Source organism: Aspergillus terreus, genomic scaffold (assembly GCF_000149615.1).
Source record: "Aspergillus terreus NIH2624 scaffold_13 genomic scaffold, whole genome shotgun sequence".
NCBI classification, from domain to species: Eukaryota; Fungi; Ascomycota; class Eurotiomycetes; order Eurotiales; family Aspergillaceae; genus Aspergillus; species Aspergillus terreus.
Genome location: NT_165936.1, coordinates 1,381,786 through 1,397,959, shown reverse-complemented (window position 1 = coordinate 1,397,959; position 16,174 = coordinate 1,381,786). Strand labels below are relative to the sequence as shown.

At 50.0% G+C, this 16,174-nt stretch overlaps 9 protein-coding genes across 9 annotated transcripts in view; 1 reads left to right on the top strand and 8 right to left on the bottom strand.

Moving 5' to 3' along the window:
• Positions 1 to 49, bottom strand: part of ATEG_08996 (putative mitochondrial tricarboxylate transporter (Ctp)) — a gene marked incomplete at both ends in the record, with an annotated part of 1,475 nt that extends 1,426 nt beyond the window's left edge. The window contains one exon of the mRNA XM_001217581.1: positions 1 to 49. This exon is cut by the window's left edge and continues 153 nt beyond it. Coding sequence (XP_001217582.1) covers positions 1 to 49 — 49 coding nt within the window.
• A 535-nt stretch (positions 50 to 584) lies between these two features.
• On the bottom strand, positions 585 to 1,325 carry ATEG_08995 (uncharacterized protein; the record flags this gene model as incomplete). The annotated part of the gene is made up of 1 exon (XM_001217580.1): positions 585 to 1,325. One exon carries the CDS (start codon positions 1,323 to 1,325, stop codon positions 585 to 587), a length of 741 nt encoding a protein of 246 aa, XP_001217581.1.
• Positions 1,326 to 2,557: 1,232 nt separating this feature from the next.
• ATEG_08994 (uncharacterized protein) lies at positions 2,558 to 2,878 on the bottom strand (the record flags this gene model as incomplete). Its single annotated transcript, XM_001217579.1, has 1 exon — positions 2,558 to 2,878. One exon carries the CDS (start codon positions 2,876 to 2,878, stop codon positions 2,558 to 2,560), a length of 321 nt encoding a protein of 106 aa, XP_001217580.1.
• A 743-nt stretch (positions 2,879 to 3,621) lies between these two features.
• Positions 3,622 to 5,332, bottom strand: dhh1 (DExD/H-box ATP-dependent RNA helicase DHH1; the record flags this gene model as incomplete). The annotated part of the gene is made up of 4 exons (XM_001217578.1): positions 3,622 to 4,437; positions 4,496 to 5,092; positions 5,154 to 5,226; positions 5,289 to 5,332. The coding sequence occupies 4 exons, from the start codon at positions 5,330 to 5,332 to the stop codon at positions 3,622 to 3,624; spliced, it is 1,530 nt and encodes a 509-aa protein (XP_001217579.1).
• Positions 5,333 to 6,180: 848 nt separating this feature from the next.
• Positions 6,181 to 7,698, bottom strand: ATEG_08992 (uncharacterized protein; the record flags this gene model as incomplete). The annotated part of the gene is made up of 6 exons (XM_001217577.1): positions 6,181 to 6,229; positions 6,282 to 6,379; positions 6,436 to 6,484; positions 6,539 to 6,837; positions 6,903 to 7,005; positions 7,058 to 7,698. The coding sequence occupies 6 exons, from the start codon at positions 7,696 to 7,698 to the stop codon at positions 6,181 to 6,183; spliced, it is 1,239 nt and encodes a 412-aa protein (XP_001217578.1).
• Positions 7,699 to 8,229: 531 nt separating this feature from the next.
• ATEG_08991 (DNA repair protein SMC6) lies at positions 8,230 to 10,257 on the bottom strand (the record flags this gene model as incomplete). Its single annotated transcript, XM_001217576.1, has 5 exons — positions 8,230 to 8,793; positions 8,846 to 9,073; positions 9,123 to 9,642; positions 9,692 to 10,107; positions 10,171 to 10,257. The coding sequence occupies 5 exons, from the start codon at positions 10,255 to 10,257 to the stop codon at positions 8,230 to 8,232; spliced, it is 1,815 nt and encodes a 604-aa protein (XP_001217577.1).
• Positions 10,258 to 10,762: 505 nt separating this feature from the next.
• ATEG_08990 (M20 family dipeptidase) lies at positions 10,763 to 12,489 on the bottom strand (the record flags this gene model as incomplete). Its single annotated transcript, XM_001217575.1, has 5 exons — positions 10,763 to 10,946; positions 11,005 to 12,122; positions 12,190 to 12,257; positions 12,311 to 12,342; positions 12,458 to 12,489. 5 exons carry the CDS (start codon positions 12,487 to 12,489, stop codon positions 10,763 to 10,765), a joined length of 1,434 nt encoding a protein of 477 aa, XP_001217576.1.
• A 594-nt stretch (positions 12,490 to 13,083) lies between these two features.
• ATEG_08989 (mitochondrial 54S ribosomal mL58 domain-containing protein) lies at positions 13,084 to 14,538 on the bottom strand (the record flags this gene model as incomplete). Its single annotated transcript, XM_001217574.1, has 4 exons — positions 13,084 to 13,792; positions 13,925 to 14,232; positions 14,336 to 14,365; positions 14,446 to 14,538. 4 exons carry the CDS (start codon positions 14,536 to 14,538, stop codon positions 13,084 to 13,086), a joined length of 1,140 nt encoding a protein of 379 aa, XP_001217575.1.
• An 893-nt stretch (positions 14,539 to 15,431) lies between these two features.
• ATEG_08988 (uncharacterized protein) lies at positions 15,432 to 16,065 on the top strand (the record flags this gene model as incomplete). Its single annotated transcript, XM_001217573.1, has 2 exons — positions 15,432 to 15,993; positions 16,028 to 16,065. The coding sequence occupies 2 exons, from the start codon at positions 15,432 to 15,434 to the stop codon at positions 16,063 to 16,065; spliced, it is 600 nt and encodes a 199-aa protein (XP_001217574.1).
• Positions 16,066 to 16,174: the final 109 nt, after the last annotated feature.

The window sequence follows — 16,174 nt, the reverse complement described above, 5'->3', positions numbered from 1 at the left end:
GACTGATAGCACCTACCTTTTGCTTCTGGTCTTTCTGAGTAGACGCCATGGTTGGCACTGGCAATGGTGTTGAAGAAGGGCACAAGGAATTGTTTGCGAAGTCGGCGCGGCTGGGCGCTTTACCCAATTAGGACGCCAGGGCATTGGGACCGAAGAACAATCAACGTCGGATCTACGTAGTACATACTTTTCCTACAAGTAGACCGCCAGTGATCACCGTGTGCGGCAAGCTGCCCATGTATATATATTGATTACGGGCAGTACTCCGTATGATGCAAATGTATAATGGTGTCAATTATAACCACCTAGTGTTGCTAAGTGGAGACAACGGTCAATGAAACAGCATCCATATCGAATCCTCACTCCTCTGCCACCACAAACGTTCTTTGAAATAGGCTCTTGAAACCGATAGTGACGCAAGAACGCCCTTTCAGAAGCAAAATCAAGCACAAAAGAGTTCACAACAATCCTTGCGCGATAAAGAACAAAGCCAACAGCAATAGAAGTGCGCGAGTCTTTACCTCAGCCCGGGAAAAAGGGACAGCCATTGCCCTTGGACTGGCTGTCGCAGATATTATTCTCACCTACCTCCCTGGAGGCAGTCCCCAGACATGTGAGTTCATAATAAGCCCACTATACAAGTCACTACTCTCCTGCTTGACATTGAAGGCAAGCTTTCCCGGGTACTTCCCCCGCCGAAGATTAATCGGATAGCCTCGGTGTTCTCTGCAGCAGAGACAGTTTGGTGTACAGTGGCCAAAGCGTCCCTGGGTTTTTGTGGTCTCTCGTGGCTTTTCGCAGCAGCCGCAGGATCGACCACAGCAGCCTCCAGCTCCAGCACACCTGTACCGAAGCCAATTCGTGAGATACCAGTCTGGGTCGCGCCGTCTGGAAGTCATAGCACGATACACTGGTGTATTTCCCATAAGACGATGCAGCTTATCCACTATCTCCTCGACTTCTTTGAGACGTCCTGCATTCTCCGCCAGGAATCTGTTGCAGTACTCTGACTTTTGTTTGCGACGTTCCACTTCGGCAGCGTCGTCGACAGGAGGTAGGCTCCTTAGCTTGGCAAGACGCTTGGTGGCTTGCTCATCGGCTTGCGATATCGCCCAGATGGCTTCTTCGGCATCTATCAGCTCATTAATACAAACCCACTGAGTCTCCGTGAGACCAAAGAGTCGATGCTGTAGTCTCCGCAGCCTTTGGGCTTTTTCTTGGTTCCCAGACCTTTCAAGCCTGTCTTCGATGGGCGCGAGTATCGCACTGAACGACTTGATCAATCCTGTTCTCCAAACGTCTGACATGGATTTGCTGGGTGCCATGTTTGTGATCTATCGATGTTCAGTAGGAGAGTACTGTAGAGAATCACTACCGGGGAGCGTTTATTCTCTTTATGTGCAGAGTACCTAGGCGGAATCAGCTCTAGGTTTGCCTTTTACATTACGTAGGTATGATCATGCTGCGCATTCATTCATAAATAATTGTCATCCTCGGTAATAAGCTTTTCTAATAACGGTAGCTGTAGTCCTGATACGGCGTTCAAGCTGAGGGACGTCCCGTATACTGCGGTTGCCGAATCTGGAAAGTTTGTGTTTCCATCCTGCCTACTCTATAGAGCGCACAGATTGAGAAGGCACAATGTGTATGTTTAAAAGCAACCATCGATGTGAAGTCTCGTAGTCTATAACCACCATCTCAATTATCCACCATCCCATCTTTTACACTCTCATTCTCCAAGAATTCACAATGACTTTTACCGTCCCAGTTCCACCCACACAGTCTCCGACCCCTCAGCCACCATGGGTCCCGGTGGTTCATGGAGTGAGCTATGCGATTGTAGTCGCTGTGGCAGGTTCCGTCCTCATAACGCTCTACTTTAAGATGAGAAAAAGGTATAGTACTTCCTTGGTTTATACCATGCAGTATACTCAAATTAATCAATAGGTACAATACACCGGAGACAAGCCTATATCGCGAAGTGACGGCAGACGAGCTGCTTCGGTTACGGGAGACTTCCCAACCAGGTACGGTTACAAATGTCTTTGATCAATGTTGTTACTGACCCATATACTACAGGGGGGAAAAAAATCCCTCATTGCCCGTCTCATTGCGCGTCTACGCTATCAAACCCCCCCTGCCGTAACAGATATCGAAGCTGGGAGAGCCAGGAGCATTGCTGAGGAGATGCAAGAAGAATAGGGCCGTATGGTTGTACTACGATGTACTCTTAGATATCAATACTAGGTAGCAATTCGAACCATTATCACATTTGCATCATCCTGCCCGTAATCAACGACACAGCTATATGGGGGCCCTGGCCGCCGACGGTAATCACTGGCGACCCATCTCTAGGAAAAGTACTTAAATACTCTTATGATAAAAAAATTTGCAACTCGTCTGCAGCTGGAATTACACATCTACAAACGAAGGGCTGTTGGAGAGCTAATCTATACACATAGCTCATGCGTAAACATGAAGTCTTATGCTTTGGGACTACTCAAGGAGCGCTGCAGTATCATAATGGGAAGAGGATATTCTTGTCAATTGGGAGATGCTATCTAAAGTCGAACCTCATGAAGTACATAAGTAGGTTGAGTAAAACCATCTCACGGATCCCCTTCCCATCTTTTTTTGCCGGTTTTCCAGTTTTTTTGACACTTTTCTTGTTGAAGAATTTTTGTCGTTCGACGTTTCTCCACTCCCACTTCATTTTGTCGATCATAAATGGAGGGACATCAGGTCCCTGCTGGTCAGCATTCGTTGAAGGAAACCAACAGGCAGGGAGATGGATGACCCCGTAGACTGGAACACCACACCAGTCGCTGTCATTAATCATAAACCGCGCCTTCTGTGAGAGAACAACTGTAAGAACCATCGTGCCGAAGCACCAATCTGCCCGAGACTGTAAATTTACATCACGATCTCGCGACGCCAGGGACACGCAACGTATGAGAGGAGAAAGAGCTCCCACCAGATACAAAGCGCCATCCACAGGACACCAAAGCAGATAAAACTGTGAGAACAGAATGAACCCCACCGATTGATAACGAAACACAGGCTCCTGATCAGGGAGCACCAGAATGTCCACGTTTCGATGCAGCCGAGAGTGGTTCACACAAAGGAATAATGTTGGGAGCCACTAGCCAGCCGTCCATGAACTCCAGAAACATAACACCATGGAATGGAGACCTGGAAACGCCGCCCTCGGTGCTCGGAAAATGCCAGAATGCAGTACCGTGAAAAATATGTACAACTGGCGAAAACAGCAACAACTTAACTCCAAACCGCGGAAGTCGTTTCGATGTATGATGCACCCACGGGAAATCATTCAAAGAAGTGGTGACATGAGACGAAAAGTGGGAAGTGGAACACTAATATGATACAGATGCCAAATCAACGTTATCATATCATCGTTGTGGAGACAAATGATTTCCGCAGGAGAGATAGAATAATGAGAACGATTCGCACATGCTGCGAGGGAAGAAAGAGGAGGGATGAGCGTGCAAAGGTGCAACGAAAACGAATCTTAAAAGAGCTAGAACAAACCGAAAGAAGAAACTGTCCCAAAAGAAAGCAACAAAATCGATTCATGTTCGAACGACAAATTGGCAAGGACCTCTATGATACGGGGGCTGCCTGAGATTTGCCGCTTTGGTGCTGGCCCTGGGAGGCGTTGTACCTGTTTTGATCATGTTGCACGTTGCGGCGTGGGCCCTGTCCACGACCTCCACGATACGAGCCCCGTCCACGGTTGTACTGATAGTGGCCTCCGTTGGGATGATTGTTATGACGGCGGTCTCCAATGTGTTGGCCCGACGGCATGCCGGTTGCCTGAGGTGGCTGTGAAGGGTTAGAAATCGGGCGGGGGATCGTATCCGGAGAGTCGTAGACATAGAGCTTCTTGTCGATGTTCTGGGGGATGGGCTGGATCTCAGTGCCCAGTTCTTGTTCGATCTTGTACAGGTTGAAGCGGTCATCCCAATTGATAAGGTTGATTGCGAGACCCAGGTGACCGAAACGGCCAGACCGACCAATACGGTGGAGGTAGGTCTCAGCGTTCTTGGGGAAGTCGAAGTTGATGACCACGTTGACGGCTTGGATATCGATACCTCGTGTCAGCAGATCGGAACAGACAAGGTTACGGCACACGCCGTTCCGGAAATCGTGGAAAACCCGGTTCCGATGCTGTTGCAGCATTCTTGCGTGCGAATAGAAGCACGAGTAGCCCAGTTCCGTGATCTTCTTTGCGAGCAATTCAACACGATTCGTAGAATTGCAGAAGATGATCGACTGGTTAATCTGGAGCTTCGAGAAGAGGGTGTTTAGGCAGTGGACTTTCTGCTTCTCCTCCACAAACGCATAGTATTGGGTAATACCGCGGAGTGTGAGCTCATCCATGAGGTTGATTTCGTAAGGGTTGCGCATGTGTTTGTCCTGCCAAGCGTTAATGATGATGACTCGATAATAATGAATGGAAGTTGGCAGGCCATACCTTGAAAGATTTGACAATGAGGGGGAATGTTGCACTGAAGAGCATAACCTGACGGTCCTTGGGGTGGAAAGATAGCAGTTGCTCAATGACGGGGGTGAACTCAGGCGACAACAGCTTGTCGGCCTCGTCCATGACGAACGTAGGGCATTCCGAAAGGTCTGCGACGCCCTTGCTGGCAAGATCCAACACTCGACCTGGGGTTCCGACAAGAATGTGGACGGCGTCGTTTAGTCGAATGATGTCGTCCATCAACCCCGTTCCTCCGGTTGTGACCATGACATTAATACCGAGATGTTTTCCGAGTGTTTTGCAGACGTGGGATGTTTGGAGGGCAAGTTCTCTCGTCGGGACAAGGATAAGGGCCTGCGTTTTAGTGCTCTTTGGGTTGATCCGTTCCAAGGTGGGGATAACAAAGGCGGCGGTTTTTCCTGTACCATTCTTCGCGCGTGCCAGGATGTCTCGACCAGTAAGGGCGACGGGGATGGTTTCCTCTTGAATGGGCGAAGGTTTCTCGAAGCCAGCCTCGAAGATGCCCATCATAAGCTCACGTTTAATGTAAAAATCTTCGAACTCGAGACCTTTGGTAGCGGTGACATCCTGTTATCCATGTCAGAAATTATGCAACCACTGTGCGCTGTCAACATAGCGAAAAACGGACCTCAGTCTGGGGTCTGGCATCTTTCGCAGGCGTTTTCAGTTGGTCCTTCCACTTCGCATCTGAATTTGCGTCCCTGCCAAGACAAAGTCAGAAAAGCTCTCCGTATGTACCATCAGACAGCTTTGAGAAGCATACCCTAAGCTTGTGTTGTTCAATTGTGAAGCAAGTGCGTCGGCCATTGCGATGGATTGGTGAAGGGAGGAGATGACGGGTGATGAGGGAGGGGATCAAGCTAAAGCGTAGGATCGAAAGCGTATCAATGGGTCGTTTTATCGGCTAATATGTAGACACCGATCTTATGCGGCAGGAGGTCTATATTCGATCGATCCAAATGTGTAGGCTTGAGACAAATGTTCTTTCCCACAGGTGGAAAGGGAGGGCCAGTACGGAGTTAGGTGAGTTGGTTTCTTTTTTGTCTGGGTGAGATGAGCGTAATTTCAAGTCCCAGTTAGAGCTTGGCCGATAAAAGGAAGAAGCAAGTCGTGGAGAGAATCTGCCTAATCCAAGGACTGGCAACAAGGACGATGGGAGTGATGTAAAACCACAGGCGATCAAATGTGCGCAGGGATTCTTCAAGTTCGCGAAAGAGGAAAAGATCTTGGGCGGATTCGATGAACGGTAGGGGAGATGTTGATTTGTAGCTCGAACGGATAGGATGAGTGGAGGATGAAAGTGGGAGTTGGTTATCAGGAAGAGAGGAAAAGTTGGTGGGAGAAAGAGAGTTGCAATAATGGAGGTCGGAGGAGGTTGACTCTCAGTGGTGGAGTGGATCGGAGTGGGCAGTCTCCGCCCTCGCCGCTTTAAGCCCTTTCCCCCTCCGTGGGTGCAGGATATCAAGGGTGATGTGATCCACATTACTTGGACAATTCACATGTAGATACTATTGCGAAAGCTATCGTGTCCATAAGATGATGCCAAAATTGATTGAAATATACATATTCAGGATTGCGTGACTAGCTCACACAACAGGCCCCATTGCTTCGGTCCTTATCGACGCCAAATATCATGGGAGACAACGGACGTTCTCTTACCCCTGGAACGGTAGGCTTGTCTGTCCTCGTTCAGGCTCAGCCAACCTGAGATGATCGTTAGCCAGGGATCTTTCGCATGTCATGTCTCTGCACTCACTGTTTTACGCGAACATCAGGCGCCAAGCTAATCTCGGATCGGGATCCAGGTGTGATGAGGATAAACTGCCTGCCTATCGAACGTCTAGCGGCAAGCATCTATCGGTTCAGTCAGCGAATCTGCCCACAGCCAACTAGTGATGGTGATAACCCACAAGCATATCGATTGCCATCTTTCTGTTGACGGAATCCATGTAGACGTCGCTGCACATTGCAAGTCAGTGATTCTTCTTCATCGTCCTGACACTGGTGACTTACAATTCATCAAGACATCGGACAGGGGATCCCATAGCCTCCCAAAGGGCCAGCAGAAGGCAGACTTGCGAGAACGATTTCTCTCCTCCGGAAAGAGTTTTCGCGCCACGCCCAGTGCTGTCTTTAGTGATATCGGGCTCAACCTGTAGATCTAAAAGCTTGCCCTCATGATCGGTCAAGAGTCGTCCTCTGAAACTTCTCTCGCTCAGGAGATAAGTGAACTGGGCTTTGGCTCGAGTGGAGATATGGGACCTGAAAATCAGCCAACGTTTCTTGCGGTCACTCAACGTTTGTTTAAGGACCTGTCGTCGATCGTTAGCTGTGAGCACTATGCGGAGTCGAGTTGATGTGCAGTATCACGACATACATCTGCAAGGAGCCGGAATTCTTCGGCTTGCTTCAACGCCTGCTCGTATGTGGAGGCTGCTCGCTGGGCTTCTGCAGCGATTTCATCGCGGGAAGCCCCCAACCTAACATGCGTTAGTCGGACTCTCCGTACCGTGACTAGGCGACTCAACTCACTCTTGGCTGTATCGCTCCAGATCTCTGTGGAGCCGATCCAGCTTCTTATCCAGGCTGGCAGCAGTTTCTCCTTCCTCGATAGGGACACGGGGCGAAACAAGACTAGCCTTTTCGCTGAAATCCACAATGCGAGCTTTAACTGTTTCTCTCTCTTGGTAGATCCGATCTCTGACCCGTTTCCTGTCGTTGATGCGCTCGATTGCTGCATTTTTCTCGCTAATGATCTTCCGGCGTCGGTCCTTTACCTTGAGCTCCTCACTCTGCGCAACACGGACCTCTTCTTTCAGCTTATTGATATCAGCGTCTTTGGCCGCAAGTCTCTGCTTGATTTCTTTCAAAGTTCTCATCATCGAGTCCATAGCTGCGGTGCTGTCTTGCAACGACCCTTCATTGATACGTCGCTCTTCCTCAGCTTCTTCCAGGGTGGTCCGCAATACGTCGAGACGCCCATCTTCCACGGTTTCTTTATCAAGTGCATTCTCGAGCTCCTCGCGACGATCTTCTAGCCTCTGCATGGCAACTTTCAAACCGACCGCTTCTCTCTTATGCCGTTCAACAGCCTGTTTGCAAGTTTTCAGGTGAGTTTGGGCGGCACGGAGCTGTTCTTCTTGATTGTTCAGCTCCCGCCTTAAATCCGCCATGACGTCTTCTTGGTGTCTGTATGCGGGTTAGACCGACATACAGATGTGAAGAGGAAGAGCATACCTTATCCGAGAAGCTAGATCAGACTTCATTCGGGGATTTCCTTTGTAGACGGGAACAGGCGCCTGACTTGGCTCTCCTGTGCGACTGTAGGAGAGATGGATTCCTCGTCGCCGATCTCCTCTATCAATGCAATAGCATCTCTTGACGTTCCTTGGTCGTTGGCCATCGAAAAGCACGGAAGTTGCTTCTTCAAGACTCTCTATCAGTAGCATTTGCTCTATCCCGTGGTTGATAATCAGCTGTCGGCGAACTAGGTCGTTGTCAATCTATTTAACAAGCTTGTTAGAGACATTACTGCACGTCTCTGTAACCACAACTTGCCTGTAGAACTCGCAAAGCTGTATCGAAATGCCGATCCGGCTCATGTTGAGATGTATCGATATGGCCATCACTCCCTATGAAGATCGGGCAGACACTTAAAAGACAAATGATCAGTATTGTTCGTAAATGATATGCAGCACAGATCCTCACCAGTTGACCTTCTGCATGATGTTGGAGAGGATATTCATGTCTCTTTTCGAGGTGACAACAAAGCTGCTCAACGTCGCTCCAAGGGAATTTTCCAATATCGAGGACCATTCTTGCTTCAGCAAGGTTACATGGTGCCCTATGGGCCCAACAGGTTGTTTAGTAAATGACCGTTCTTGTTGAATGGCCCTGAGAAGAGCGGGCATTCTCTCGTGGAAGCCTAGATTCCTAGGGCCGCCCTCACGTCTCAGATCCCGAAGAACAGACTCGGCTTGTTGGAAATCGGCTCTAGTCTTGGCGATAGGACTGTGGGTTGCTTTCAGTGCCTCTTCAGCTTCCTCAACATCCTTGTACAAGCGGTTTTGTTCTTTTTGGTGTTCGTTAAACTGCTCTTTCGCATCGGCAAGGTCTGCTTTTATCTGCTCAAGTTCTTCCTGTTTCCGAGCATAACTTCCACCATTCAGATCGACCAATCGCTGGTTCTCTTCAGCAATCTTCTCTTGGGTCTCCTGAATCCTTGCCTCCGCCCCTTTAAGGTGGTCCTTTATTTGACGTTGTTGGGCCTGTAAACGTTAGCACAACCGGGAGTGATTACTTGTGTCAGTGTAGGAATACCTGTAAGTCATGCCGTTCATTCATATGCTCGTCCCATTCGCCCTTGATCTTTTCTTTCTCTTCCTGCGCTTGCTCAACTCTGGACGATGCTTGCCATGCGTACTCAGCGGCGCTTTGGACTTCGGCTTCGGCCTCTCTAAGAGCATCATCGAACCTTTCAACACCGGCTTCGGCATTGGCAATTCCATCATCCGCTTTAGCAAGTTCTTCGTCAAGAGCATCCCTCTCCTACTTTATGTTAGTAATTAACTGCGCGATATGTTCCTAAAGTTCGTACCCTCTCCTGTTCCTCAACCTGAGCCCAGGCCATCTGATTTCGGACATTCCGCACTCGATCTCTGAGACTTTGATGCTGCTCAGATCTCTCTAGCTTCTCCTGCGCAGCATCGCTTAGCCGCTTGAGAATCTTGACATCTTGTTCTCTGCTCCTCAGCTTTTCCTCAATCTGATCAGCGGATTCCTCGATCAACCGGTAGTCCTGGTCAAGCTGTTCCAGTTGAACACCCTTGACGAAGAATTTGTACTTTTCAGCGGGACTCGATGAGCTGAGAAACTGACGTGCCATGTCCTGTGAGAGAACGTTCATCGGATTGTCAAACTGCAAGGTGAAGTGGTCGATGATAGCATCCAGCTCTGCCTTCTTCGTAGACATTATCCGTCCATTTTCGGCCTTGATCTTGAAGCCACTCGTGCCATTTTTCGAGAAGTGGCGCTCGACAATGATCGATTTTCCATAATCATCCGGCATGAAAGCACCTTCTCCTTGATTTTTGATACGTACAACAATGGTGGCGCTCCTGTTACTTGGTTAGACTCGTACACGTTATACCTAAGTAGTCAACTTACTCTTTTCCTTCCTTGATGAAGTTCTTGAGACTTTGACCCCGGTTGGTGGCGGAGGCTTTACCGCCCAGACACAGGGTTATCGCAGTGAGCACAGCACTCTTTCCACTGCCATTCTTTCCAACAATGAAGTTTATCAAAGGACCAAGTTCGACGTGAAAGTGGTCATGGCACATGAAGTTGTAGCACTCCACGCGCTCCAGAATACCATGTTCGGCAGGAACATTAGGTTCGTCGCTGGCAAACGAGTACTTTTCCTGAATCGCTTGTGTGGCGCGCAACTCTAATTCGTCTTCATCCTCATCATAACGATCGTCAACAGTTTGCGTGAACTGTGGAGTGTTCTGGCTTCTGTCTGTGCCATCCGTCGATTCGCTATCATCGCTAGAACTTGGAGAATCTGATCGACGAGGGCGTTTCTATGTACCCAAGAGTCAGGATAATTATTTGACAAGCCAAAAGGGAGATGGCGATCAGCGTACCGAGCTGGGTGTCAAATCCAACCTCTCATTTTCCTCGTCGGAATCTTCAGGTTCAAGGTGAGCCTGAGAACGTTTCAATGGTGCCATTCGGAAGACGCGACGCGATTAGCTGAATGGAGAGTAAATCATGTTTACCCACAAGGAGGTACAATGCAAGGAGGCGCACTAAACGAGAGAAGAATATGCCGTAGAGAATCTGAGCAAGATTATTAGATTACTGGAGTCGAGGGCACGACGTACGGATCCCGATAGTTTGCGACATGAACGATTGACCGCGTCGCGTTGCGCCGGGTGGACACGTGAGATGGATGCGGTTAATTATTACCCGTTCCGCGACTTATTCAAACCTTAAATTTAAGGCATCAACTTGGATGCAGTAAAGAGGCAATGAGGATTCCAAGGTACGATGTAGAAAATAAATCCCTGACTCAATACAGATTTCCACACTACGTAGTACTTACCATCGCCTGGAAAAGGCCAAGATAATAGAATGTCGAATCTATTACGAGGAGAGGGGGGGAAAAAGAGTATGTTAAGCCCTTAATGGCGCCGATGTATGTCAAACTTGATGAAGATAAATAGAGCACTAGCATTACGCGTTCATGGGCTCCTCCGCCACATAGTGCAGATAAGCGCCGAGGAGCTTGATACCTTCGATATAGTTTCTCCGGTCCAGCTTCTCGTTGATAGAGTGGGCGGCGTCAGTGGAGCTGCCCATTGGCAGGAGCAGAACATTCTTGCCCGTAGCCTGTTCGAAGCTCAATGTGACAGGGATACTATTTTTTCAGTTAGCTTTTGCGGTATGAAGGAGCGACGAGTCGTTGGAAATCCTACCTTCCACCCTCACGAGTCAGGTCAGGCTCAACGCCGAAAACTTGCTTCACAGCTTTGCTGGCAGCCGTAAAGTTCCAGTGCTTCGGGCTAGCCACCCACCACTTGCCGTCATGCTGGAGCCACACATCCAACTTGTTCTTGCTGTTCAACTTGGCAAACTCGGCCTTGATGTGATCGAAAACGAGTCGGTTCACATCCTCGCTCTCCATGTTAGGCACAGTGCGGATGGAGAACTTGCCAATAACCTTGGCGGGGATGACGGTCTTAGCACCGGGGGCCGAGTAAGCACCCTCAATACCATGAATGGACAAGGAGGGGTATCTCCATCTGGCCATGAGAGTTCTTTCCTTGGTCGGGTGGATGCCGGTTTCGCTACCCAGCGATTCGTGGAGGTTGTCCATGGTGTAGCTGATGTTGGGGTACAAGGCCTTCTCCTCCTCGGTCAAGGGCGCCACGAGGTCCATGAGACCGGGAATCAGAATGTTACCATGGGTGTCAACAAGCTTGGACAGCACATGGACAAGGTCAGTCATGGGCTCGTGGGCCGAACCACCGAAGACACCGCTGTGAAGATCCTGGGCGGGCCCGGAGACGCTGACGGAGTAGTAGTTGCAACCGCGCAGACCATACGTCAGACAGGGCTTTTCTGTCCCAAGCCAGTAGTTATCGGAGATACACACGGCATCCGCATCCTTGAAGAACTTCTTGCTCTCGGCTTGGATGAACTCCTCCAATCCCTCGGAGCCATACTCTTCCATGCCCTCGAAGCAGCAAAGGAGGTTGACGGGGAACTCGACACCGGCCTTCTTGTGGGCTTCGATAACATTCAGCCACCCCAGGACGGGGCCCTTATCATCCGTGCTACCGCGACCAAACATTCTTCCCTGGCTGTCGACGGAAAGCTCGAAGGGCTCGGTAGCCCAGCCATCTTCCTTCAGGGCAGGCTGAACATCATAGTGACCGTAGACCAAGATGGTACGCTTGTTCGGATCATTGCCGTAGCGAGCGACGACAACAGGCGGGAGATCGAGGTGTTCCTTGCCCGGCTGCTTGCCCAGAGGGCGTTGTTCCACCTGAGCGCCTAGAGCTTCCAGCTCAGAAGCAAGAAATTGTGCCATCTTGAGAAGACGGGACCGATCAGCGACTAGCTCATGGACAGCAAGATCAACCAGTTGTTTTACCTACCCGAAAGACATCGGGTCTGTTCTCATCCTGTGCCGAGATAGAAGGAATTGCAACGGCCTTGCGCAAGCCTTTGGAGGTTAGTATTCTCGAATCTGACCGGCGCCGGGAAGTAATGACGTACGGTCAATGAAGGAACCAGACAGATCATCGACCCTACATAAGTCAGAACCGTTCAAGATTTGGTAATGGAGCTTCAGAGGCACATAGGACAAGGGAAGAGACCGAGATGCAGTAAAAGGAGGGGAAAAAAAAAAGGGAGAGCTCTTACTGTTTGAAGAAAGGCTCGAGCTGAGGCGCCATTTTGGTATCGCTAATATGCCCGTAGTATGAGCGGCGGAAAGAGAAACGAGGTCTGCTAGGAGGAATGAACTGCGGAGGTCGGAAGACTGGCGATGGGCTTGCACGAGATAAGTAAGAAGAGGAGTATTCTGCAAGCGACGCGGTGATGCGACGGAGGGGGAGGGGCATTTGGGCAAATGGGCGGAAGATAATAGAAGAGCCTCGATTTGCTGGTTTGGAGAGGTGAGTTACCTAACGATAACAGCTGTTGGGTTAAGTCCGTACTCCGCATCCACGGCACGCGATCCCGTTTTCTTTCCGCAACTAAGCGAGACACATTTGACTTATCATGTAATATTAATTAGAATATGCCTGCTGGATAGAGGGCTGTACGAGAAATAGTGCGTTCTAAACAATGATTCATCTCTAGTTACAGGGAGTGGGCCGCGAGGGCCCGATGCGATGCTGCTAGAATACATGATTTTGTACATCAGCCGTCGGCGCAGACAGGACTCCGTCGGTCGCTATCACGACCTTAAATGGCATCAAAAGGGGACAAATTATAAGAAAACAAGGCCATGTCACAGAAAGAAACAGATGTGGTCGAGATAACACTCATTCATCCCTTCCCCAAGATTCTTTCCGCAGCTGTCGGTCTTCTCTGGCCATCCGTCGCTTCGATCCCCATCTCGACTGGACCGCCTCTAGGACTTGTTTCTGGATTTCCTTCTTCTGTGGGCCGGCCTCGCATACCATAGCAATGAACATCGGGGAGCATTGGAACCGCTTAGCCAGTTTCCACCGGCTCCAAGTCATTGGATCACTCAGTCGGAGTTTGCGAATTTCTTCGATGTCTGACGGCTTCAGGTGATATTTCTTCTCGACAGTTCCCTTGAACACAGAGGGCAGTTCTGCCGCATTGGTCTGATTCAGAGCGCGCTCGGGGCGCAACGTCCTCCGAACATCGTCGGCAGGAAGGAACTTGGTTGGGGTGTGGTATACCGAAGGAGCGCTTGAAGGAGGGTTGTAGATGATGTGTTCTTGCACATGGGTGGAAGATACGCCAAAGGAAGCGTCTGGTTTGACACGAAGGCGTTGTTTAGTGCGTCTGTATGAGGATTGGTTCCGGCGCAACTCGAGCGCGACTCCGTCGCACGAGGAGGGTAGGAGAAAGGGGAGAGACAAGAAAGGTCTCTTGGGTGCAACAATGGTTGCTGCCATGGCCGGTACGGAGGAGATTCCTCGATTGCCCGTCCGCAAGATAGCTGTTGATATGATAAACGCGAGGGAGCTGCAAGTGGTGATTGTTGGTCCGGATGAAGAACTGCGGAAACACGGAGATGTTAGCAGGCGGATCAACAGGAAAAGGAAGACCTGGAGATGCACTGGGGATAATTGATGAGGAGGGAGAGCATACCGACAAATGAACGACGGTGCGAGATGCCGGAACACTCACGAAAATAAGCAAGGGAAGTGGATTGAGACGACTAGAACTGGACTGGACCCCCGAGGCTTGGATGGTTCAATCATGGAATTGGAACTTTTTCCTTCCCAGCTGCGAGTCCCGTGACCAGCCTGGCTACCACTTGTGCCAGTACCGCCATGCCGAATGGGGATATGTACGGTATTGTCACAGTCTTTGTTGTCCATGCCCCAACTAAAGGGAATCCTGATACGGTATTTACCGGGTGGTAAGACTCCCGTCTCTCCGCCTGGGCCGAAACCCGTACTATTGGATTGGCTTCTTATTGTTATTGGGATCACCTGCTCACTCTCGGTGGATCAGTCCAATTCCATCGATGACGATGGATCGGCACCTTGATTCTTCCTCCTATCCCATCCCATCCTCAGTGAATACCTAACAGACCTCTTTGATGATAATCCGCTGCTGCCTGAGCTGTCATAGTCAGTCTCCGCGATTTATCTGTTACATGTCATGCATATCTATGCCCTTTTATCAAACCACCACCGACATACTATTCTCCGACGCTTCATAGCCGTTTCCTCATAGCCCCGGAGCTCTTCACGCTCTTCTAGTCTCTCCTCTGACAATAACACGGTACCGTTCATTATCCAGTTCTGCAATATACATACTCAGGCGCTACCCCTGTCTGCTCTCGAGCCGCCCCGTATACCGACCTGTACAGTCCATAGACGTCATCTGGCCCGACGATCTGTATCGATCATGGCCCACCTGTTCTAGGGATACTGCCCCCTTATTCATGGTCTGCAGTGACTTCAAGTGATCGATTAGGTTGACCACCGCTTTCTTGCGAATACCGAAACATCGCATCCGACCTAAGATCTTGTTCTGACAACAGCTGCATTCGCTGGAAGCCGATCAATAGAGGACGCACCGAGCTAGAGTGAAACATTGAAGCCTGATTCTTCAAAGGGCCAGGAACAGTTGCGAATTTGTCCGGACCTAGCAGAACTTCAACGACGCACAGAGCGGATTAGAGAGTGCGGGATCAGCGGATCGGTCTTCCTCGATGGAGCAGGCCAAGGACTGCGAAAGGTCGACAGGCTCGCTACCTGTCCGAACTGAGCCAGGATGGCCGAATGAGACCGGGAACTATGAGAAACGCACTGCTGAAATTGACGATATGGAGGCTTCACATGAGCTCGAGTCGGATGGTAAACAGGGCCATGCAACTGGCGGGATACCAATCCGTCCAAGGAATATCGTACAGGAAACGCCGTCAGGCAGCTCTTCAGACGCAGGTCTACCTCATTCCTCACCAGGTCGTGTCTATAAAAGCCTTTCCTCAGAGGTCCTGTCGCAGCCGCCGTTGCATATCATCCTGCCTTCCTCATCCCTGATATTCGAACGAGATGTCCAAGAGGACATACAGCCCATGCAAACCTCGCCTTCGATCCCCTCCCATATAATAACCGAAAACCATATCCCTCCTGCGCTGGAAGCTTCTTCCGCAGCCATTACCGACGATTTGGACCCGGACATGGTCGAGATTGTCACACACAGTGCTCATCAACCTGCCGCAACGAACGTTTCTGGTAACATTACCACCGAACACTCCCTGTCATCTTCCTTCTTCGAAGATGGTCGATTGCAATCGGAAGATGGCGAGGATGCCACATCTACGCATAAAGCGCCGGATCCAGTTGATGTTCGGCGCTTGAGTTTCATATCGTTTGCGGACGTTGTCAATGCTGAGCATGCGGAAGCCAACGAGCTTGCTACCAGTCGCGATTGTTTCCCAGTCGCTTCTTTCTCCTCCAACTCGGCTGTGCAAAACCGATCGCCATCGCCTTTGCGATCACCAACATCCTCCCATGGATTCGGGACGTCCCCTCCGACTAGTATCGCCCCGTCTTTCAAGGGACTCGATTTCTCTCCGACCCGGACTGGTTTCATGCCTGGAAGCCCCCCTTTGACCTCTCAGAGGCCGGCGTCTCCTACTACAGGCAACGAACTGAACGTAGAGACCATGCGACAGGCGCTGAGGAAAACAGGCAGTTCGGATGTTATCACTGGGAGAAGTCGACTTCCAAGTCCTGTGGGTAATGAGGATGTCTGAATGTGACAGGTCACCAGCTATCGATTGTGAATATGTCTGCTACTGTACCTTCTGATGTTATTGTTTGAAGGAGTCAATCCCTGAACATGTAGGAACAGTTACTGTGTACCTATGCTGATGATAATGGAGTCTATTAATGCTTCTTGATTAAGATGTCATCGATG